At 45.5% G+C, this 25,912-nt stretch overlaps 1 protein-coding gene across 1 annotated transcript in view; it reads left to right on the forward strand.

The window, feature by feature from the left end:
- Positions 1 to 24,918, forward strand: part of FBXO41 (F-box protein 41) — a 140,359-nt gene extending 115,441 nt beyond the window's left edge. The window contains exons 10-13 of the mRNA XM_077478121.1: positions 7,028 to 7,146; positions 9,531 to 9,689; positions 16,038 to 16,153; positions 21,532 to 24,918. Of these exons, the coding sequence (XP_077334247.1) occupies positions 7,028 to 7,146; positions 9,531 to 9,689; positions 16,038 to 16,153; positions 21,532 to 21,594 (457 nt within the window). The 3' untranslated portion in view covers positions 21,595 to 24,918. The remainder of the gene's footprint in view (positions 1 to 7,027; positions 7,147 to 9,530; positions 9,690 to 16,037; positions 16,154 to 21,531) is intronic.
- Positions 24,919 to 25,912: the final 994 nt, after the last annotated feature.

Raw genomic sequence — 25,912 nt, forward strand, 5'->3', positions numbered from 1 at the left:
ACGGCACTTTTTGAGCGGACTAATACAGCGGACTAAGTCCGCCATACAATCCGCTCAACTTTTGAAATGAACGGACTCGCCCACACACGCGGAGGAAAGTCCGCTCATTTCGAGCGCGTCTCCAGGTAGGCGGGGCCCGCGAAGGAGACGTCGCTGGCTCCGCCGCCTGGTATGGACTTAAAGGGGAACCCCAACGCCGAAAAAAATCGGTGTGGGGGTACCCCCAAGTCCACAACAGACCCTTGTCCGAGCACGCTACCCGGCCGGCCAGGAAAGGGGGGCGAGCGAGCGCCCCCCCTCCTGAGCCTTACCAGGCCGCGTGTCCTCAACATGGGGGGTGCCTTGGGGAAGGGGGGGCTGCGCGGCCCCCCCACCCCAAAGCACCTTGTCCCCATGTTGATGAGGACAAGGGCCTCTTCCCGACAACCCTGGCCGTTGGTTGTCGGGGTCTGCGGACAGGGGGCTTATCGGAATCCGGGAGCCCCCTTTAATAAGGGGGCCCCCGGATACCGGCCCCCCACCCTATGTGAATGAGGGGTTAAAATATTTTATTGCACAGCTCCGGGGGTCTTCCGTCTTCGGGGGTCTTCTCGCCGGACTCCTCCGCTATCTTGTAGCTCTTTTGCTAGCGGAGGAGTCCGGCTTTCTTCCTCCCCGCCGCCGGCCTCTTCTCCCGACTTCGGGGGTCTTGTCCCCCTCTTCCGTTCTTCTGCCGGGCCACCGCGCCTTCTTCTAGCTCTTTTACAGGCGGTGGCCCGGTCTTCTGTCGCCGCCGCCGCCTTCCGTTCTTCTTCTTCTTCTTCTTCTTCCCCAGGAGATGTTGCCTCGACGATCTCTCCGGCCGGAATGCCAGAGCCGCGCTGCGCGGCCACTTATATAGTGACAATGGGGCGGTGTCACATGGTATATGTCACATGGGTTGGTGTCACATGGTGACCCCGCCCCCTTACGATGTCATAGTCCCCATGTGACATCAACCCATGTGACCAACCCATGTGACATATACCATGTGACACCGCCCCATTGTCACTATATAAGTGGCCGCGCAGCGCGGCTCTGGCATTCCGGCCGGAGAGAGCGTCGAGGCAACATCTCCTGGGGAAGAAGAAGAAGAACGGAAGGCGGCAGCGGCGACAGAAGACCGGGCCACCGCCTGTAAAAGAGCTAGAAGAAGGCGCGGTGGCCCGGCAGAAGAACCGAAGAGGGGGACTAGACCCCCGAAGTCGGGAGAAGAGGCCGGCGGCGGGGAGGAAGAAAGCCGGACTCCTCCGCTAGTAAAAGAGCTACAAGAAAATAGCGGAGGAGTCCGGCGAGAAGACTCCCGAAGACGGAAGACCCCCGGAGCTGTGCAATAAAATATTTTAACCCTGTGTTGTGTTGCGCGGCCCCCCCTTCCCCAAGGCACCCCCCATGTTGAGGGCACGCGGCCTGGTACGGCTCAGGACGGGGGGGCGCTCGCTCGCCCCCCTTTCCTGGCCGGCCGGGTAGCGTGCTCGGACAGGGGTCTGTTGTGGACTTGGGGGGGACCCCCACGCCGATTTTTTTCGGCGTTGGGGTTCCCCTTTAAGTCCATACCAGGCGGCGGGGCCCGCGTCGTCTCCGTCGCGGGCCCCGCCTACCTGGATACCCGCTCGAAATGAGCGGACTTTTCTCCGGGCGGGAAAAGTCCGCTCATTTCGAAAGTACAGCAGACTGGCACACACACGGGCGGACTGTCCGCTCAAACCAAGTTTGGACGGACAATCTTACGGAAATTCCGTAAGACTTTGTTCGTCAGACAGTCCGCTGAAAAAGTCAGCTGAAGCCCACACACGAGCGGACTGTCCGCTGAAATGTGTTTCGGCGGACTAAGTTGGGCAGACAGTCCGCCCGTGTGTACGCGGCCTTACATTGCCTTTGTTGTACCTCCATCCCTGTCTGAGGTGGGCACCATTTCCCATCACGCTGGTGCAGGGCCCTCCCCCCCCAGCCCTGGCCAGGAATGTGCAGATAGGCAGACAGGTGGGTAGGGACTTGTCCTGCATCAATCTCCTCCTTGACTGTCCGAGGGTGTTTCCATGTTGACACCTCCTGTCTGTAGGGTGTCTGGCTTCACTGCTCGGTGTTCCAAGATGGCCACGGGGGGCCGCAACTCATGCGCCATTGTGTTATCACCGTTTGATGCTCACGCATGGGCGGCGGGAAAAAGCCTGTCCCCGATTTGCCGGTTACGTCAGACGCTGGCATATTGGGGGAAGCATATAAGCTAGGCAGATTAACTCTGCCTTGATGCTTATCTGGAACCTGGATTGCGTGATTATGGACACTGAGCGAATTATTTGGTGAGTATTTAGCAGTATTTAAAATTGTGGTTTGAGCCGCTATGGTACAGTGCCTTGCAAAAGTATTCACCCCCCTTGGTTGTTTACCTATTTTGTTACATTACAGCCTTTAGTTCAATATTTTTTTTCATCTGAATTATATGTGATGGATCAGAACACAATAGTCTAAGTTGGTGAAGTAAAATTAGAAAAATATATACATAAAACTATTTTTCAGAAATAAAAAACTGATAATTGCCATGTGCGTATGTATTCACCCTCTTTGTTTTGAAGCCCATAAAAAGCTCTGGTGCAACCAATCACCTTCAGAAGTCACATAATTAGTGAAATGATGTCCACCTGTGTGCAATCTAAGTGTCACATGACCTGTCATTACATAGACACACCTTTCTGAAAGGCCCCAGAGGCGGCAACACCTAAGCAAGAGGCGCCACTAACCAAACACAGCCGTGAAGACCAAGGAACTCTCCAAACAAGTAAGGGACAATGTTGTTGAGAAGTACAAGTCAGGGTCAGGTTATCAAAAAATATCCAAATCTTTGCTGATCCCTAGGAGCACCATCAAATCTATCATAACCAAATGGAAAGAAGATGGCACAACAGCAAACCTGCCAAGAGACGGCCGCACACCAAAACTCACGGACCGGGCAAGGAGGGCATTAATCAGAGAGGCAGCACAGAGACCTAAGGTAACCCTAGAGGAGCTGCAGAGTTCCACAGCAGAGACTGCAGTATCTGTACATAGGACCACAATAAGCTGTACGCTCCATAGAGTTGGGCTTTATGGCAGAGTGGCCAGAAGAAAGACATTACTTTCAAAAAACTAATTGGCACGTTTTGAGTTTGCGAAAAGGCATGTGGGAGACTCCCGAAATGTATGGAGGAAGGTGCTCTGGTCTGATGAGACTAAAATTGATCTTTTTGGCCATCAAAGAAAACGCTAAGTCTGGCGCAAACACAACACATCGCATCACCCAAAGAACACCATCCCCACCGTGAACACATGGTGGTGGCGGCATCATGCTGCGAGGATGTTTTTCAGCAGTCAGGACTGGGAAACTGGTCAGGGTTGAGGGAAAGATGGATGGTTCTAAATACAGGGATATTCTTGAGCAAAACCTGTACCACTCTGTGTGTGATTTGAGGCTAGGACGGAGGTTCACCTTCCAGCAGGACAATGACCCCAAACACACTGCTAAAGCAACACTTAAGTGGCTTAAGGGGAAACATGTAAATGTGTTGGAATGGCCTAGTCAAAGCCCAGACCTCAATCCAATAGAAAATCTGTGGTTAGGCTTAAAGATTGCTGTTCACAAGCGCAAAACCATCCAACTTGAAGGAGCTGGAGCAGTTTTGCGAGGAGGAGGAATGGGCAAAAACCCCAGTGGTGAGATGTGACAAGCTTATAGAGACTTATCCAAAGTGGAGTTGGAGTTGTGATAGCCGCAAAAGGTGCCTCTACAAAAGTATTGACTTTAGGGGAGTGAATAGTTATGCACATTGACTTTTTCTGTTATTTTGTTCTATTTGTAGTTTGCTTCACAATAAAAAAAAACATCCTCAAAGTTGTGGGCGTGTTCTGTAAATTAAATGATGCAAATCCTCAAAAAATCCATGTTAATTCCAGGTTGAGGCAACAAAATACGAAAAATGCCGAGGGGAGGGGGGGGTGGGGGGTGAATACTTTTGCAAGGCACTGTAAATGATGTAAGAACCTTTTTATTAAGCAGTAATTGTGATTATCTACTTTGCCTTGCCGGATCCACATGGGATATTGATTGGCTGACTATCTAACGGGCGCTTTTCTATCTTTGGCTGCAAATTGCTGATTATCCTTGGAGGCCTGGATATAAATGCTCCCTTTTTGTCTGCCGGGCTCCTATTGTTTTGGAAAGATTTTTCCTTTATTTAATCTCAGGTAATTTAATTGATTTTGTATTCCACTGTGAGGTGGGTACATATACATGTGGTTGTCTCTGTATTTTGTCTGCACATGTATACAGTACATACACTATCTCACAAAAGTGAGTACACCCCTCACATTTTTGTAAATATTTCCTCTATCTTTTCATGTGACAACACTGAAGAAATGACACTCGTCTACAATGTAAAGTAGTGAGTGTACAGCTTGTATAACAGTGTAAATTTGCTGTCCCCTCAGAATAACTCAACACACAGCCATTAATGTCTAAACCTCTGGCAACAAAAGTGAGTACACCCCTAAGTGAAAATGTCCAAATTGGGCCCAAAGTGTCAATATTTTGTGTGGCCACCATTATTTTCCAGCACTGCCTTGACCCCCTTGGGCATGGAGTTCACCAGAGCTTCACAGGTTGCCACTGGAGTCCTCTTTCACTCTTCTATCACGGAGCTGGTGGATGTTGAAGACCTTGCGCTCTTCCACCTTCCATTTGAGGATGCCCCACAGATGCTCAATAGGGTTTAGGTCTGGAGACATGCTTGGCCAGTCCATCACCTTTACCCTCAGCTTCTTTAGCAAGGCAGTGGTCATCTTGGAGGTGTGTGTTGGGGTCATTATGTGGGCAAACTGCCCTGCGGCCCAGTCTCCGAAGGGAGGGGATCATGCTCTGCTTCAGTATGTCACAGTACATGTTGGCATTCATGGTCCCCTCAAATATTTACAAAAATGTGAGGGGGTGTACTCACTTTTGTGAGATACTATACATATTGTCCTTTGATATTCCAATAGTCCCATTTGGCACCCGCTCTGCTTCCCCTGAGATCCTCGGTTGCCGTATTTTGCTGGCACCCCTCCTTATGTCTATTGCAGGACCTCCAATTTTGTTCAATTGATTCTATACACATTTATGCATATGGTAAGCAAAATTACATTATCTGCCTCCTGTTTTGCGTTCAGACTTTCATCAATAAAATTGGTTGAAAAACACACTTTTTTTTTATCGGATATGTTGACGTATGTGATATATTCAGATTTTTATCTGTTATTATACCCTTTCATATATGAATATCCATTCAGTGGTAATTTTTATTACACCTGTATTAATTTATTGTGTTTCCCAGTATATTGATTATCTCCATTCTTTTGTAGTTGCACGTGTTTTACAGCTCCTGAAGAAGCAAACAAGCGAAAAATGTTGAGCAACGAGCATTGTGTTAAATACCTGTTATGCGTATATGGTATATGTATCACGTGAGGGAGGGGGGTACAAAAAGTGTATGTGGGATGTATGGTGGATGCATGAGGAAATTTAGGGGGTGTATGGGCGGATACAATAAATGTATAGAGGGGATACAGTAGGTGTATGTGGGATATAAGGGGGTGTATTGGGGGATACAATAGATGTATAGAGGGATACAATAGATGTATGGAGGGATACAGGGGTGTATGGAGGGATACAGGGGGTGTATAGAGGGATACAGGGGGTGTATAGAGGGATACAGGGGGTGTATAGAGGGATACAATAAATGTATAGAGGGATACAGAGGGTGTATAGAGGGATACAATAGATGTATAGAGGGATACAATAGATGTATAGAGGGATACAGGGAGTGTATTGGGGGGATACAATGGGTGTACAGGGTTAAATAATGGATATGATGGGGTGTATGAGTGGATATGGGGGGTGTATTAGAGGGCCCCAGGGGGTGTATACAGTCAATGTATTGGGGATACAATGAGTGTACAAGGCATACAGGAAGTGTATGGTGGATACAGGAAGTGCGTGGGTGGGTACAGGAAGTGTATTGTGGATGTATGGCTGAATACAGGGGGTGTATAGTGGGAAACAATAGATGTATAGAGGGATACAGGGGGTGTATAGAGGGATACAATGGGTGTACAGGGGGTAATAATGGATATGATGGGGTGTATGAGGGGATATAGGGGGTGTATTAGAGGGCCACAGGGGGTGTATACATTCAATGTATAGAGGATACAATGTATGAGGTAGATACAGAGGATTGTATGAGAGGCATACAGGAAGTGCATGGGTGGGTACAGGAAGTGCATGGGTGGATAAAGGGGGTGTATGGGTGGATACAGGGGGTGTATGGGTGGATAAGGGGGTGTGTGGTGGATACAGGAGGTGTATGGGTGGATAAGGGGGTGTGTGGGTGGATACAGGGGGTGTGTGGGTGGATACAGGAGGTGTATGGGTGGATACAGGGGGTGTATGGGTGGATACAGGGGTGTATGGGTGGACACAGGGGGTGTATGGGTGTATACAGGGGTATATGGGTGGATACAGGGGGTGTATGGGTGTAAACAGGGGTATATGGGTGGATACAGGGGGTGTGCGGGTGGATACAGGAGGTGTATGGGTGGATACAGGGGTGTATGGGTGGATAAGGGGGTGTATGGTGGATACAGGGAGTGTATGGGAGATAAAAGGTATGTATGGGGAGATACAGATACAAAGAGTATATTGGAATACAAGAGGTGTATGGGGGGGATAAAGCAGGTTTATGGAGGGGATACAGGGGGGGCGGGGTGGCATAGAAGGGGGCAAATCTAAATCTGCTAGTACATCTAACACTACCCCCCTCCCCTCCAGACTGACATTGCTGCTGTCCAATGGTGCCTCCATTGCTCCTTCATCCAGACTGGAGACACCCTAAGACAGTGGGAGTGTGAATGGCTAGATCCCCAGGTTAAAATTCCAAAAAAAAGAAAACAAATTCAGCCATCATTGATAATGTCTCTGTTTCCTTCCCTCTGCATACAGCCAACAGCCTACGCGTTTCAGTAACCGGTGCCTGCAGATGATAGGACGATGCTGGCCTCACCTGAGGGCGCTGGGCGTCGGGGGAGCAGGCTGCGGAGTGCAAGGGCTGTCCTCACTGGGTGAGAAACCTTTCATTCTCTGATATTAGTAATAAAAAAAAAGATATTGTATTTGCTATTTTATTTATGGGCATTTTAACGTAAATTTGGAAAATCCTGACAATAAAACGTATACATAATCTTGTATAGAGAAGAAATGACTCCTGGGTAAATGCCATTTTTATATGGCAACCCTTTAAAGCGGGAGTCCGCCGGGAGTTCCGCCGTTTTTTTTTTTTTTTTAAAGCCAGCAGCTACAAATACTGCAGCTGCTGACTTTCAAAATAAGGACACTTACCCGCCCAGCGCGCCCGCGATGTCGGCACCCGAAGCCGATCTCTCGATCGTCTCTCGGGTGCTGCCGCCGCCATCTTGGGTATGGGAATCAGGAAGTGGAGCCTTTCGGCTTCATTTCCAGGTTCCCTACTGCGCATGCGCGAGTCGCGCTGCGCAATAAGGATGGTCCCCGCTGTCTCTGGGATCCGTGTGTTTCCCAGCAGGCAGCGGGGGACTTTCGGAAAGGGGCGTAGATTCTGCGGAAAGGGGCGTTCCTTTCTGCAGAATCTACTCCGGAAGTGGGTGCAGATACCTGTACTGTACAGGTACCTGCACCCCCCTCCCCCCTGAAAGGTGCCAATTGTGGCGCCGGAGGGGGGGAGGATTCCAATGAGTGGAAGGTCCACTTTAGGGTGGACCTCCGCTTTAAGTAATTTCTTGACAGAGTGAGCTTGAGAGTGTTATATGATCTATTTTGACCCAGAAGACCAACCCCAGGCTATATAGTGTTTTGGTATCAGCACAACACTGAGGGACAGGTCTGCATGTTATAAGTGATCTCTACAATGACCGCGAGTTTCCATTATAAAACTTCTGTTCCCATGATCAACCAACTCGCCAAAAGATACTGGGCTCCATTCACAAAGGGGTATCTTGGCGCATCTGAGTATGAGATGAGTATGAGACAGCTGTCACACCGCTGACAGCTGAATGTAAAAAAAAAATGGCAGCAATAATAATTAAGAAAAAGAACGGTGTGGGGTCCCCCCATTCCATACCAGGCCCCTCGGATCTGGTATGGATTTTGAGGCGAACCCCCACTCCAACATTTTTAATAAAATGGCGTGGTGTGTCCCCCAAAATCCATACTAGACCCTTATCCAAGCATGGAGCCAGGCAGGTTATGAAAGGAAGAAGACGAGCGAGCGCCTCTTAACCCCTCCCCCCTGAACCATACCATGTTCGCAACATGGGGGCGGTGGTGTGGAGCGTGGGGGGGGGCAAGGCGCTCTTCCCCACAACCCTAGGCTATGGTTGTGGGGGTCTACAGATGGGGGGCTTATCGGAATCTGAAAGCCCCCAGATCCTAAACCCACCCGCCTTGTGAATGAGTAGGGGTAAAAAAAAAATGTCCCCTGGTGTAAATCCATTGTCAATCACGCCGCCCGCCGCCACTGCCTACCTGGAAAAAAAAGGTATGCTCCGGCCGAAAGGCTTCCAGCTTCGTCATCTGACAGGTCTTAAATAACTACAGGGTGGGCCACCCGGTGACATCACCAAGTGACCCCGCCCCCTTCATCAACCCAGCATGCCTCGGCCAAAGACAGCACAAGGAGGCAGGGTCACCTGCCCAGGATTTGTGGGAAGAGGCCCTTGTCCCCATCAACATGGGGACAAAGTGCTTGGAGGGGGGCAGAGCCCCCCTGCCCCAAAGCACCACCCCATGTTGAGGGCACTTGGCCTGGCATGGTTCAGGAGGGAGGAGGGTGCTCGCTCACCCCCTCCCTTTCTTGACCTGCCAAGCTGCATGCTCGGATAAGGGTTTAGTATGGATTTTGGGGGGGACTCCATGCCATTTTTTTTAATTGGTGTGGGGTTCCCCCTCAAAATCCAGACCCGAAGGGCCTGGTATATACTGGGGGGGCACGCTGTTTTTTTTTTTCTTAGTTTTTAGTGTCAACATTTTTATTTTTTATTTTTACTTTCAGCTGTCAGTGGAGAACACGGGGTATTGTGCTAGTATTTCTCCTGTCTCTTTGTAGGGCAAGCCACTAATTCAGTGACCTCATCTATATTTATGGACTCAAACAGTGGACTTTGATCCTTATTTTGAGGGTCTACTTATGTTTATTGACTTTTAGTACAAATTTTGGAATTTTGGCTGCTCGGTGTCCTCGTTTGCGCCATATTTTGGTTTTCTTTTCTCAGAATATCGCATGTGGGCACCAGGAAAGTCTGTTATTTCACCCAGTATCCGTTGACTTCATGTATTTGCATAGTAAAAGTGGCCACATAAGAGGTGACAACTAAGGCAGAATATGCCTGCTGATAATCCATTCAGTGCAATTTGTTTTCAGTGCTATACAGTTTGTACAAAGTACATTACTTTTAATCATGTGATCCCACAGCCCGGAACTGCATGCGCCTGCAGGTGCTCGAGCTGGATCACGTGACGGAGATCAACCAAGAGGTGGCTGCGGAGGTCTGCAGGGAGGGCCTGAAGGGACTGGAGATGTTGGTTTTAACATCCACGCCGGTCACGCCAAAAGCTCTTCTACATTTCAACAGTAAGTACTAGCAGACCTGTGTCCATTCCAGAACTGGCAAGGGGATGGGGTAGGTTGGGATGGTGACAGTAGGCTGCTGATTGAGGTCGTGGCAAGTGCAGTGGTAGCCGTAGGTTTGGGAAGTAGGGGGTACAGACACGGTTATTGGCTGGAGGGTTTGAAATGGTGCTCTCCTCTCCTGTTTACCAGTAAGGGCTCATGTTCTTGGGTGCTTTTAGGCATACAAAGTAAATTCTGGAAATACGCCAGGGATGTATACCGATACATTCGTAGTAATGAATGGCCGTACATAGCTGTGGCAGGATTTATGTCCCTACTTGTGTAAACACGCGCATGCGTAAAGAAGTACGCTGGCACAGGTTTACGGAAGTAGTAGTGCAAACCTATCTACAGCCACATTCAGCCATTCGTTTCTATGGGTAGCTGTACCCAGCAGATGTGTATCCCAGGCACAAAAATATGCCTGCAATTTACGTTGTATGACGAAAAGCTCCTATGTGCATGAGCCCTAAGTATGGAACATGTCACAGCAGACCATCATCAGATTTTAGTTATCAGTCTCCTGATGCTGGTTGCTGGGAAGGTATTTAGTCTCTCCTCTGCTAGTACAAATTGTATATATTGTATTATTGTTAGGTGGTTGGGTATTTTGTAATTCAGTTATTGTTCACTTATATCTTTGTTTGCTGGTGTTTACTATTAATAAATTCACTTTAACCCCTTTCGCACCTATGGGTAAAACAAATCATAAGTATGGAACATGTCACAGCAGACCATGATCAGATTTTAGTTATCAGTCTCCTCCTGATGCTGGTTGTTGGGAAGGTATTTAGTCTCTCCTCTGCTAGTACAAATTGTATATATTGTGTTATTGTTAGGTGGTTGGGTATTTTGTAATTCGGGTTATTGTTCACCTATATCTTTGTTAGCTGTTTGCTGGTGTTTACTATTAATAAATTCACTTTAACCCCTTTCGCGCCTATGGGTAAAACAAATCATAATGCCTAAGCACAATTTTGCAACTGTGACACGTGTTAGTAAAACGGTACATATGATCACAACTACTTTGGGTCATCCAGGGGGAGTACACCACGTTTTTCTTCATGACAAATTGGACTTTCACTCGGTGGTAAATAGTAATGGATATCTCCTGATTTTATTTTATTATCAATGGAAAATTGGCCCAAAATAGTAAAAAATCTTTATTTTCAGTTTTAGCTGTATATTTCTTTTTACTACCAGAACCTTCCACTAAAGAACAACCCAAAATAAATTTTCCTGCTCCCAACGATCGCAGTGATACCGACATATGTGTATGTTAGTTGTTGTTTGTACCCATAGTACAGCCCAGAACACTAGTACGCATTTTGCGTTTTTTTTTTATCCTGCCTTAAACACACTGGCACTGATACTAATTTAATTATTATTTTTTTTTTTAATCCTGTTCAAAATATACTGACCATGACCTGTGATCTATGTATTTTGTCTTTATTTTTAATTTTATAATATTATGATTATTATTATTATTTTACATACACTTTTTTTTTCTCTCTGCAAGGAGAGAGAGAGAGAGATGCAATGTATCTTTCCATTCACAGATAGAAAAACACGGGGCAGGCTTCACAGGGACTGATCACTGTGGTCCCCAATCAGAGGTTATCACAGCGATCAGGTGACCTGGAGCCGGAATTTCCATGTCCTGATCGTTAGTAAGGGACCCAGGGCTCTCGATGAGATTTCCGGTCTCTGTACTGGGAGTGCACTGTGCGGCACGCTCCCAGCACAAGGGCAGATACACAGATATGCGGCCCTACGGGCAAAAAAGTCCAGTCCAGTGAGGCCGCATATCTGCGTGCTGTTGGTGTCAAGGAGTTTATATATATATATATATATATATATATATGTATATATATATATATATATATATATATATATATATATATATATATATATTATATACATATATGGTTTGGTCTGTAGCCACACAGATCTGTCCGTCTCTGCTGCTGATTCCTGACAAAAGGTCCTGTAGTATGCAGTTACACTCTTCTGTTCCAGCAGATAACTTTTTTCCTCTAGCTACTCAGTCCCAGGTACTGGCTGACATCACAGCTTGTCCCGACTGCCCAAGTAACTTGATAAAAACAAAAAAGAAAAGAGTCGCAGTGGCGGCTGGTGATCAAAAAAAAAAAAACATCAATTGCAGCCTCTCTTTGCCCATCAATTGCAACCACTGTGCCCATCATATGCAACTTCACTGTGCCCATCAATTGCAGCCACTGTGCCCATCCATTGCAACCTCACTGTGTCCATCCATTGCAGCCACTGTGCCCATCCATTGCAACCTCACTGTGTCCATCAATTGCAGCCACTGTGCCCATCCATTGCAACCATTGTGTCCATCCAATGCAGCCACTGTGCCCATCAATTGCAACCTCACTGTGCCCATCAATTGCAACCTCACTGTGCCCATCAATTGCAGCCACTGTGCCCATCAATTGCAGCCACTGTGCCCAACCATTGCAGCCACTGTGCCCATAAATTGCAACCTCACTGTGTCCATCCATTGCAGCCACTGGGCCCATCAATTGCAACCTCACTGTGCCCATCAATTGCAGCCACTGTGCACATCAATTGCAGCCACTGTGCACGTCAATTGCAGCCACTGTGCACGTCAATTGCAACCTCATTGTGTTCATCAATTGCAGCCTCACTGTGTGACCTCCCCGTCTGCACCTAACCAGCACAACTCCCCTGCAGCACTTAACCAGCACAACCCTAAACCACCCCACCAGTGGCATTTAACCAGTATCCCGCCCGCCTGCTCATTGTCTGCACGGCACTTTCTCCATCTTGGTGATGGGTCAGGCAGCGGGTGACGCCGGCAAGCTGCAGGATGAGCAGCGGGTCAGGCAGCGCCGAGCTGTGGGAGGGGCAGCGGGTCAGGCAGCGGCAAGCTGTGTCCTCCATACTTCTGCCACGCGTCTCTTCTTTCATCCTGCTAGGCGTCTAATAGGATCGCCTGTTCTTTCAGCCAATCAGGTGACGGGTACCAGGCTGGCGCGTTCTAATTGGTGGAGAGGAGTTTCATTGTTAGAAAAGCGAATATTCATTATCTTTTTCTAACACACCTGGGTGGGCTTCGGGCGCAATGCTCTGCGCCATGAGTCCACCCTCTTTTGAAGCTTATTAGAGCCTATGGCTCTAATCAGGTGCTTCAAAAAATACCCTAGCTGTAATTCATGCACCCGCGTCCTGAAAGCGGCCAAACGCATGAAGAGGGGGTGAGCGCGGTGGCCGTGGATAGTTTCATGCTATGCATGAATCTATCCATTATTCATATAGGGGATGGTGTGGATAGAGGGGGGCGGCACCCATGCGCCCTTTATTGGATGGGTCACCCCTGCTGGCTTGTAGTTTTATCTTGCACCGAATTGGTGACACTGCACCCAAGCATCTCCTCTGACACAACAAGGTGTAAGCGCCTAATGAGTGAATGTTTTGCTACGGTATCTATTAAGGTCACGTTGCAATAAAGCAAGGAAGCTTAGACCTCTTGAGTGTGTTAATGTGCTTTTACTACACAAAAATACTGTACATATAAACTGCTACAATTATAGGAAAAACTATACAAGATTAGTAGATATACATACAACAAACAAAATGCTACCTACTTCCTAGCAAATAAGCAGAAACTATGGTCTATAAACAGTAATAAGATGCTTAAAAGTTATTTAACTCAGGTTACTGTGCGTTCACGATTTCCGTTGGCAACAAGGATCCCAGGCTTAATCTTTAAGCAGTTGCTGGAGATCATCTTCGGGTATAGTTTCTTCTGGCTGTACAGACCTTCCTTGGTGTTAAGTCATTATCGAGTCCCCCTTTCAGTTTTGATTGTTGGCTTTTTATTTGTTAAGTTTTTACCATTCCCACATAGGTGCAGCCCCTTTCGCATTACTGTGTTTCAATGGGAGAAGTATTCTCCAATTCGACCTCTAGATGGCACTGTTGTGTCATACAAGCTGTTATCAAGTCAAGCAATTGTTGACCATTGATAAACTGTTGATATCAGTTAGATAGCCACATTACATAGGTATCCAAGTTCCCATTGTTTGAGGACAGCTTTTGTAATTGTTACCAAGGCGTTTGTTTGAGAAGTCCACTCATTCACAAGTAACCTGATTTCTGTTTCTAAGACAAACTACTAAACAAACAGATTCTTTCATGTACAGTAAAGTCTGAGAACAAAAAATCATAAAACAGACATATATGTATATCAAACGCAACACAGTGAAATGCGTCGGCAGCAGAGCTTGGGTAGACTGTCTGCAACGGGGTGCCAAATAAAACGACATGGCAGTAACTGATCCTTATATGCTGGCATATACTGTCCCCTAAGAAAGTATTCATACCCCTTGAAATGTTCCACATTTTGTCATGTTACAACCAAAAACGTAAATGTATTTTATTGGGATTTTATGTGATAGACACAAAGTGGCTCATAATTGTGAAGTGGAAGGAAAATGATAAATGGATTTAACATTTTTTTAGAAATAAATATGTGAAAAGTGGGGGGGGGGGGGGCATTTGTATTTAGCCCCCTTTACTCTGCCACCCCTAACTAAAATCTAGTGCAACCAATTGCCTTTAGAAGTCACCTAATTATTAAATAGAGTCCCCCTGTGTGTCATTTAATCTCAGTATAAATACAGCTGTTCTGTGAAGCCCTCGGAAGTTTGTTAGAAAACCTTAGTGAACAAACAGCATCATGAATGGCCAAGGAACACACTAGACAGGTCAAGGATAAAGTTGTGAAGTAGACTAAAGTAGGGTTAGGTTATAAAAAAAATCTCCCAAGCTTTGAACATCTCACGGAGCTCTGTTCAATCCATCATCCAAAAATGGAAAGAGTATGGCACAACTGCAAACCTACCAAGACATGGCCGTCCACCTAAACTGACCGGCCGGGCAAGGAGAACAATCATCAGAGAAGCAGCCAAGAGGTCCATGGTAACTCTGGAGGAGCTGCAGAGATCCACAGCTCAGGTGGGAGAATCTGTCCACAGGACAACTATTAGTCGTGTTCTCCACAAATCTGCCCTTTATGGAAGAGTGACAAGAAGAAAGACATTGGGGAAAGAAAGCCATAAAAAGTCCAGCTTGCAGTTTGCGAGAAGCCATGTGGGGGACACAGCAAACATGTGAAAGAAGGTGCTCTGGTCAGAGGAGACCAAAATTGAATTTTTTGGCCTAAAGGCAAAACACTACAGTATGTATGGCGGAAAACTAGCACTGCACATCATCCTGAACACACCATCCCCACCGTGAAACATGGTGGTGGCAGCATCATGTTGTGGGGATTCTTTTCTTCAGCAGGGACAGGGAAGCTGGTCAGAGTTGATGGGAAGATGGATGGAGCCAAATACAGGGCAATCTTAGAAGAAAACCTGTTGCAAAAGACTTGAGACTGGGGCGGAGGTTCACCTTTCAGCAGGACAATGACCCGAAACATACAGCCAGAGCTACAATGGAATGGTTTACATCAAAGCCTATTCATGTGTTAGAATGGCCCAGTCACAGTCCATACTTAAATCCAATTGAGAATTTGTGGCAAGACATGAAAATTGCTGATCACAGACGCTCTCCATCCAATCTGACAGAGCTTGAGATATTCTGCAAAGAAGAATGGGCAAAAATGTCCCTCTCTAGATGGGCAAAGCTGGTAGAGACGTCCCCAAAAAGACTTACAGCTGTAATTGCAGAGAAAGGCAGTTCTACAAAGTATTGACTCCGGGGGGCGCCATACAAATGCACCCCCCACACTTTTCACATATTTATTTGTTAACATTTTTGAAAACCATTTATCATTTTCCTTCCACTTAACAATTATGTGCCACTTTGTGTTGGTCTATCACATAAAATCCCAATAAAACACATTCACGTTTTTGGTTGTAACATGAGAAAATGTGGGAAATGTCCAGGGGTGTGAATACTTTTTGAAGGTGCTGTAGAAAGGAAGATTTTAAGGTAGTTGTGTTTTGCAATATAGAAGCAGAGTATGCCTTGTGACAATAAAGTGGTGGGTTCTTGCCTGGACTTGAATGGTTCTAAAGTGGTTGGAGCTGCCAAATGTAATACTGGCCTTGTAAAAACGATGAAAGTTGTACTTGGATCATCCATTGAAGAACGAGGAAATGCAGAGGATGGACAAACCATGGAAGAAGAGACGCATTGGAGACCATGAGGGTGAACTTGGCCAGTCAGAGGTCTTATGAAGTTGGTAAGTCTTTTTAATAGGCATCTCTTAATCAGCGACTGACCTCTGCATCTCCCTCTGTATGTCTCCAGGTGTCTGTCGCAACCTGAAGTCCATTGTGGTACAGGTGGGCATCGCGGATTATTTTAAGGACCCGAGCAGTCCTGAAGCCCGAAAGCTGTTTGAGGAGATGGTCAATAAGTTGCAGGTAGCTACTTAATTCATCGGTGAACCTCTTTCTTTATGTGAAGCCTATAGTCTTGTTTCAACAATGCTTCAATCACGTGATTTATAGCCATGTGACTGTCATTTTATATATCATTGGGCACCACCCAAAATAGCTCGCTATCTCGGAAATAGAGATACTTGTCCATGTGTGTTAGCTTTGTGAATTGTGTCTTATTATGTCCTTTTTATGGAGAGTGGAAAAAATTGTGTCTCCATGTCTCAAGAAAAATGGGACTTTATGTTTTTGATAAGTGACCTTAATAATAGAGGTGCACCGAATGGAAATTGAGGTGCCGAAATCGAAAACCTGAAATTTCAGCATGCACTTGGCTGAAAAACGAAACCGAAAATTACTTTTTAAAAAATATATATATTTTTTTTTATATATTTTTATTAAATTCAACTTTTAAAGTTATTATAGAGTCCCCCTTTTAGTCTTGATTGTTGGCTTTTTATTTGTTAAGTTTTTACCATTCCCACATGGGTGAGGCCCCTTTCGCAATACTGTGTTTCAATGAGAGAAGCATTCTCCAATTCGACCTCTAGATGGCACTGTTGTGTCATACATGCCTTAAGGTCAAGCTATTGTCAAGTCAAGCAATTGTTGACCAATCTGATTTATAGCCATGTGACTGTCATTTTATATTTCATTGGGCGCCACCCAAAATAGCTCGCTATCTCGGAAATAGAGATACTTGTCCATGTGTGTTAGCTTTGTGAATTGAGTCTTATTATGTCCTTTTTATGGAGAGGGGAAAAAATTGCGTCTCCATGTCTCAAGAAAAATGGGGCTTTATGTTTTTGATAAGTGACCTTAATAATAGAGGTGCACCAAATGGAAATTGAGGTGCCGAAATCGAAAACCTGAAATTTCAGCATGCACTTGGCTGAAAAACGAAACCGAAAATTACTTTTAAAAAAAAATATATATATATATATATATATATATACCGTATTTGCCGGCGTATAAGGCGGCTGGGCATATAAGACGACCCCCTACTTTTCAATTTAAAAAGTTGGTATTGTGCTGTACTCACTGTATAAGACGACCCCCTTGTGCAGGAATTCCGTATGTTCAGAAACGAAGTTGGCGCCGGGTAACATGCTGTCTCACAGTATACATATAGTATACCGCCCTGAGCCAATCACGGAAAGCTATGCATTCTATTATTGCATACAGTGCCTGCTCGGATTGGCAGAGGCTGTTACATCATCAGCCCGCGCCTCTGACTCTCACAGCCAATCCGAGCAGGCTGCAGAGGTTGTTACTCCAATCCGAGCAGGCGCTGTATTCATTAATAGAATACAGCCGGGATTGGCTCAGCGGTGTATATTGTATGTATACAGTATTACCGCACACTCAGCGAGTATTCGGCTTTATATCCGGCGTATAAGACGACCCCAGCTTTTTGCTAATTTTTTTTTACTGTAAAAGGTCGTCTTATACGCCAGCAAATACGGTATATATTTTTTTATATATATATTTGTATTATATTCAATTTTTAAATTAATGTCATAAATTTAAATATAATATAATAGGGTAGCAGTGATTGTTTCACAGTGCCAACATCCAAATATATGAATATGAAAAGAAAGGGGTTCCCCTTGAGGTAGGACTTTAAAGTGGGGTTCCACCCTAAAGTGGAACCTCCGCTGATCGGATCCCTCCCCCCCCTCCGGTGTCACAATTGGCACCTTTCAGGGGGGAGGGGGGTGGAGATACCTGTCAAAGACAGGTATTTTCACCCACTTCCGGGCATAGACTCCCGTGGGAGTCTACGCCATTTCCTGTCCTGCCACACTGTCTGCTGGGACACACACGGGTCTCAGAGACAGCGCAGAGATTTCCTATTGCGCTGCGTGACTCGCGCATGCGCAGTAGGGAACCGGGAAGCGAAGCCGATTCGCTTCACTTCCTGATTCCCTCACCTAGAATGGTGGCGGCAGCAGCCGAGGGCCGAGCGATCGATCGGCCTCGGCTGCCGGCATCGCTGGAACCCGGGACAGGTGAGTGTCCATTTATTAAAAGTCAGCAGCTGTAGTATTTATAGCTGCTGGCTTTTAATATTTTTTTTTTTTAGGTGGAATCCCTCTTTAACCACTTCAATACCGGGCCTATTTTGGCACTTTTCTCCTTCATGTAAAAATCATAATTTTTTTTTGCTAGAAAATTACTCAGAACCCCCAAACATTATATATATATATATATATATATATATATATATATATATATATATATATATATATATATATATATATATATATATATATATATATATTTTTTTTTTTTTTTTTTAGCAGACACCTTAGGGAATAAAATGGCGGTCATTGCAACTTTTTATCTCACACGGTATTTGCGCAATAATTATTCAAATGCCTTTTTTGGGGGAAAAAAACGGTTTCACGAATTAAAAAAAATTACAAAACAGTAAAGTCAGCCCGATTTTTTTATTTTTGTTATATATTTTTTTACACTGGGTCCCTTCTATTTTTGACTTGAAAACGCAGCAAGAACACATCAATAACGCACCTGTGTTACGTTTTTGATGTGGTTTTTGAGTTACATGGCCTATGAAAAAACACACCATAAGCACAGTAAAATCGCTGAAGATTCACATTAATTTTCTCCGCCATTATCAGCACCTTTTTCTTTATCGGCAAAATGCAGAATACTCAATTTTCGGACAATATGTTTTGGATGCCAAAATTTTGGTCCATTTCTAATACAAACTACTGAATATTAAAAAAAAAATTACCATATTTTTTATTACATATTCAGAATTAAAAAAACATCCCATTTAGTAATTTAAAAAAAAAAGCCAAATTTTTATACAAAGTTGTATGTCTTGGGAACTGCAGTCTACGTGTTTCGTGTAAGTTGCCGCTTCCTCAGGACTCTTCCGGTTTCATATATTTATCAGAAGGAATTTTAATAACAAAATCACTCATTGCCTGTCCTCCAGTGCCTATGCCAGACTGGAATCCAAAGGTGGAAACCAGAAGGGGCTTTAAACAAGTCTACCCGGCCTTTGGGGGGGGGGGGGAGCCGCAGATGCACTACACAGGGTCAGCAAATAAGTGTCATGGATCTGCAGTAATGTTTATGTCTGTCTGCTTACCTCTCTGTGTGTTCAGCTTCAGCAACCATCCGCCCTTTACCTGGCTGCTTAAGTAATCTCCCCTCGAGCATGGCTCCACCCCAGCCTCCGACTGGGAACACTACATTAACCTGTGCACTGCAAGCCAGCCTTGTTGATCAATATTGTGTGTTTGGCTTCCTGCGTGTGTGTCTCGCCATGTGCTCTATGTCTGATTCTGGTTACTGATCTTGGCTTGTTCTTGACTGTCCTTGTCTGCTTCATATCCCGACCTTTGGCGTGTTCTTGACTATCCTTATCTGCTTGTTGCCCTGACCTTTTGGCTATCTTCTGACTATTCCTTGTTGTCCCAAGCTGCTGCTTCCTCTATCCTCCAGCAGCCTACTGTGAGCGTGAGCTGGGAGACCCTGGGAGCCACAAGCTGGAGCCAGACTGTAGCGAAATCCATCCCCACCTACATGGGCTACTGGTGAACACCTGCTGGCTCTTAGATTCCGCACCCTGGGAAATCTCATGCTCTAGCTGCCGGTGTGATCCGTGTTGGTGCTCCAGAGTACCTGCTTTCCTGAACCACCCAGAGCTCCATCTGCAGCAGTCAGCTGTAGGGTCCACTACCTTAGCGGTGTGCGCCTGACCCCAACTGGGCTCAGGTGACCTGACAATAAGTGTGTGGGACCAAAAAATACGGATCTGAACTCCTAGATGTAAATAGGAATGGAAACTCCCACTGGACACCTGGCAGCCCTTATACATGGTCAACTAGTCGTATTCATGTTTCTCCCCAGCTATATGCATGTTGGATATAATTGCTTCTCATTTTGCAGCACTTTACTGAATTTCCACTGCTCAGTTGTCCTGCAATTTATAAAAGTTCTAAATTAAAAGTTGTAGCGTGGAAGTGAAGAAAATCTGGTGAAATGTAGACAGATTATAGGAAAACAGTTAGGCCACCCTGAGAAAAGCTCTTAGCCCTTGTACACACGGTCGGAGATTCCGTCGGAATGTTTCCTATCGGAGCGTTTTGTCGGATATTACGACTGTGAGTGGTCTGCATCAGACTGTTTCCGTTGGAATATCCGCCGGACCAACTTTTCCAACTTGCCGGTAATATTTAATATTTAAATATCGGACATACTCCGATCATGTGTAGCCTACTCCGACGGACAAAGTGCCACGCATGCTCAGATCAAATTCCTAGACCAAAACTATTGGCTACTAGCCCGAACGAAGACCCGTTGTAATGAAATAACGTCATCATGTTATGTACAAACGGATTTTCCGACAACTTAGTCCGACCGCGTGTATGCAACATCACTTCCGGACCTGGTCCGGAATTAATCCGTCGGAGTAACTCCGACGGATTTGGTTGTCGGAATCTCCGACCGTGTGTACAAGGGCTTACACGTGTCCACCTCAATAAAGCCCATATCAAGGTAAATATTAACCACCAGAATAATATTTTGTGTGTTTGTGTGTCCCTTGATGGATTCCAAAAAAAAAATTTTTATAGTGACTACCAAAACCCTATTATATTGCAGTTGACCAGCTCTATCCAGATGTGAAGGCTTCATCATTTTGTTTGTTCTTACAGGCTTTTCACCTGGTGGTCCTTCCAGTAACACACTTTCTGACATTCTTTCACTGTGCTGGAATTACGAGGAGCAACGTTGTTAAGCCGGCCATAGATGGATCAAATTTAGGCTATTTCAGCACGGACCAACCGAGATTTGATCCATCTGCGGGCAAGCTGATTGTCCCCATGTCGATCCATCCAGCATGCGATTATTGCCAGTGGCTATAGCCGCTAGCAGTAATCACTGTTTTCCCCCAGCAGGGAGGGCTCCCCACGCCCCAAGTCCTCTCCCCTTCCCCGTCAGGAGAACATAATAGCTCTGCGGAAGGGTTTCCCCCATAAACCCTGACTGGGTTGATGGGGGATCCGAGCAATTTGCTTTTCTGCATTCCGTAGTTGCAGGGGAAACCCCCCCCCCCCCACCTTGTTCTGTAGTTCTCATGGGTAGCTAGAAACAATGGTAATGCAGAAGCTCACAAGATTTATGGCAGGATCAGCAAGTATTCCCTTGCATTTATAGAACAGAGATAACAAACGGCTATTTGAATGGTATATTAATCGTACCTCAATGGAACAATTAACAGAATTAAGTGTTGGGGTTTACATATACTTTAAGCTGACAGATTCCATACGTGGAGCCTTGAATTACGGGTAGCAGTGTAGTAATTTTATTTTCCTGTGTTTTAGGCTCTTAAGAAGAGGCCGGGCTTCTCAAAGATTCTACACATTAAGGTGGAGGAAGGCTGCTAATCCCGCTTCATAGGAAATAGACTTTGTGATCCTCAAGTCTCCTCCGACACCTAGACTGAACCGTGCCGTCTCATCATGGAAAGTGCCACCAAGACCAATTGCCAAAAAAAAAAAAAAAAAAACCTGCTTCCAAGAAAGTGTCTTTGGAACATCTGACTACAGCAGTGCAATAGAGGGACACGCCCACCGACAGGGCCCCTCCCTTGGCGCCGAAAAGGGTAACACTAACCTCCAGGGTTCTCAGACAGAGTCTTTATCATACATTTTCAGTGTAACTTCTCTGCAGCAGCCCAATATTGAGCGGCGTCCGACGGGTCCGCCCCTGGTATATGTAGCACTGCAGGCGATTCCGAGATTTTCCTAATGTCTGTGTGGATCGTATTCTTTGTGTTTCTGTCACGTGAGATATACTTATAAATCTGTATATTAATATATATCAATATTTTAAAGATAAATATATAAATATATGCTATTATTTAAGAAAAAAAAAAAAGCATCAATGGAAGCCAGTTGGTATTCCAGTTAATTTATGTTCAGAGGTAGAGTATATAGAGAGGAAGCCTTGTTTTGGATGAAGGCCATCAGCTGTCCACTGTGCAAAGTGCCCCGACTATCTTCGGAAAGGCAGTAAGACCCGTTGGCAGTTATAATAATACAATGTATTACCCTCAAGAATCCTGTGTATCCACATGAGCTACAGCCACGGTCTTCATGGAGTCACAAGCCAAGAAAAACAGTTTACTAACTTTTCAAGAAGCCTTCATGAAGCATGCATACATCCAGTGTTTTGTCAAGCTCTCTACAAGGACTCTAGCGGCCTTCGTATGTACATGGTGCTATAACAGACCTCTTTTCTTCATTATCCAATTTATTTTTCATAGATGGCAGACGGTGTTCTGTTGGTCAGATAGTTGGGGTCCAAGTGACAGATGGAAACATTAGCACTTTATGGTGAACCATTCATGAAGTTGGAAAGGACCACCAACCTTCAAAACTTCTGAAAAAGCCATGAATAATCGTAAACTCATTGGCTTCTTTATTAGGTACACCTAGAGGTTCAGTAGATGGTTAAGAGGTTCTTTTGTTCTACCACAAGTGGAAGGTGTGCAGTTTAAGTATCCTTGATTGGAGAATAGTTGTTGGAGTCAGAGACATCTTAGATAATGTTCTGAGACTGCAGGCATTGTGGTGTCCAGAGTTGAGTTTACAGAGAGTGGTGAAGAAAGCACCCGGCTGGCAGTAGTTCTGTTAGTGAGAGAGGACAACACCTGAACTGGGTTAAGCTGGCAAGAAATCTAGACTTGCACCAACAACCACTGTTTACAGCACAGTTTACTGAGCAGAAGGCTACATCCAAGTGTGTAGACCCCATAGACCCCAGAAGAAGAGGGAGCCCAGAACTGCCTGGTTACACAGCCTTATATGCAGATAAAAATTTGCCCTTGGCAAAAAAGAGTGTATGCAGTTTGAAAACCTCTAGAAGATTGCAATGGAAGCAATCTTCCCCCTACATCCAAAACACCCCTGCCCCTACATCCACTGAAGCCCCTACTTCCACTATACCCCATTGCCCCTACATCCACAGCACCCCCTCACCCTTCCCCCTATATCCACTGCACCTTAATCCCCTTACATCCACTGCACCCCTTCCTCCTACGTCCACAGCACCTCTTTCTCTCTACATACATGGTGCCCCAATCCTTATGGACCCTTTTCTTGGTCATTAGAAACATTGTTTTTGAGATGGAGGTTAGAGTGGCAGGGGAGCCTTTAAAGCTGAACTCTAGGCTTATATGAAAGATACATGAATACAGCTCTGTAATCATTAGTGCATAATCATTAGTGTGAGAAGAAGAAGAAGCAGTCAGGCAGTTCATGTGGTGACAAGAAGCATATTGATAGAAGGAGAAAGCAGAGAGATGAAATCATCACTGTGCTGCTTCTCCTTTCACTGTCCAGTCATAGCCCTTGTACACACGGTCGGGGAATCCGTCGGAATGTGTCCTATCGGACCGTGTTGTCGGATAATCCGACTGTGTGTGGTCTGCATCGGACTGATTCCATCGGAATATCCGTCGGACCCAATTTTCCAACTTGTTGGAAATATTTTCCGACCAACTGGTTCGATCGGCCATACTCCGATCATGTGTAGAGAATTTTGATCGGACAAAGTGCCACACATGCTCAGATCAAATTCCTACATCAAAGCTATTGGCTACTAGCCTGAACATAGTCCCATCATAATGAAATTACGTCATCACGTTCTGAATGATCGGATTTTTCGACAACTTAGTCCGACTTTGTGTATGCAACAGTTTTGGACACAATCCGACAGGCAAAATCCGACGGATTTGGTTGTTGAAATCTCCGACCGTGTGTACAGGGGCATAGGCTGGAGGCTTGTCCAGGATGACATGGGCCCAGAGGAAGTGGTTGAAGAATAATGGCCATCAGACCAGGGGCCTCTAGTGACAGAAAAAAAACTGTTGGGGAAATGTCTGGATTCAGTTGAGTTGAGTTGAGTTGAGTTTTTCATTTTTATCTTGTTAGCTTTACTTGGGGTTCTGCTGTTATGAGTTTTCTTTGACCCTGGCCATATGTGAATGCTCAACACATCAATCCTCGATAAGGACCAACCATAGAAGTACAAGTTCATAGCAGGAAAATGAGCCAATAGTAGGCACAGGGGCACCTGATATGGATCAATGATAACAGGTGAAGCTCTACTTGGACTGACCAGTCCAAAGTTCTACCATGACAGGCAGATGACGGGGTCAGAATTTGGGGTCTACAGCATGAATCCATGGACGTGTCCTGTCATGTGTCTGGGTTTTAGGCTGGTGGTACTGGTACAAGAGACAGAGCTGTGCGGATTATTTCTTGGTACACATTACCAATGATTGAGCGTAATTTAAATATCACAACATCCTTGCCAAGTACAACGCCCCTTTATGGGTGCTGTATAGGTGTACCTAATAAAATGAACCATGAGTGTTCGTCTTAGCAGAAGTAAATGCCCCCTACTTAGATGGTGGTTCAAATGTTTGAAAATGCCGTTAATATTTCGCTAGCCGAGTGCCATTACAGGCTCAGAACAGCAGCATCTTGCACCCCAATTGGGAGAAGAATGGTACGCAGGAACATTGTCTCTACAATAGTAATATTGTGGCAAACGTCATATTGGTTACAAAAATGCCTGTAGTTATTTAATAGATGCCTGCAAGTGTCATTTATAAATCTGTTTATGTAAACTGGCTTGCTGATTAGGTATAACAACCTTGGAAGGAGACCTAAAATGTTAAAACAAAGTACCTCGTAAGTTTACTGTCACTGTCTCCTTTGTCTCTACAGCCTGTTTTTGCAGCAAAATCTATGGCCCCTGTATTTCTGCTTATAAAGTGGCCAGACTTGCATGCAGGGTCTCCTTGGAACTCCTCTGATGTCCACAATCCTGGCATGATCTGAACTGAGATGATGAAGGTTGCTGAAGTCCTATTATATCAGGCAGACATGTGCATTATGGGTGCAAGGATACAGGAGCCCACTCAATTGTATTACAGTGGGAGACCAAACAAATTATGGGCTGGGCAGAAGGACATAAGAAGCCAAATAATTGTATTATAGTGGGCCTGCATGTGTATTTTGGGCTGGAATGAGCTTGTAGAAGGCCATCTACAGTGGACACGTATGCATATTATGGGCTAGGAGCAAGGGATTATGGGACAGACAGGAAGTCACGTGATTTGGGAAAGTGCCAGATCAACAGAGCTCCAAGCGTAGTAGGTCAGATTGCTAACAACAGGTATTTTGCAAAGGTTGCAATGGAGGAAGGAGCATCGGGGGAGTGTTGTGAAGATAGGTTTAGATGGTCTGGGGGTGAGCTCTAATGCCACATACACACGACCGGACTTTTCGAGGGACTAGGTCCGACAGACTTTCGACGTAGTTCTGACAGAGTTCTGACGGACTTTCCGAATGAACGGACTTGGCCACACACAATCATACCAAAGTCCGACGGACTCGAACGTGATGACGTACGACCGGACTAGAATAAGGAAGTTCATAGCCAGTAGCCAATAGCTGCCCTCGCGTAGGTTTTTGTCCGTCGGACTAGCATACACACAAGCGGATTTCTCGGTAGGAACTGAGTCCGGTGGAGTTCTGGTGGAAAAATTTTAAACATGTTCCATTTCTAAAGTCTGTCAGACTTTTGCAAATCAAAAGTCCGCTGCAGCCCACACACGATCGAATGGTCTGCCGGAATCATTCCGTCTGACTTTTGATGTTGAAAAGTCCGGTCGTGTGTACGCGGCATTAA

Source organism: Lithobates pipiens, unplaced genomic scaffold (assembly GCF_037356315.1).
Source record: "Lithobates pipiens isolate NorthernLeopardFrog02 unplaced genomic scaffold, aLitPip1_a1.2 Scaffold_13, whole genome shotgun sequence".
Classification (NCBI taxonomy): Eukaryota; Metazoa; Chordata; class Amphibia; order Anura; family Ranidae; genus Lithobates; species Lithobates pipiens.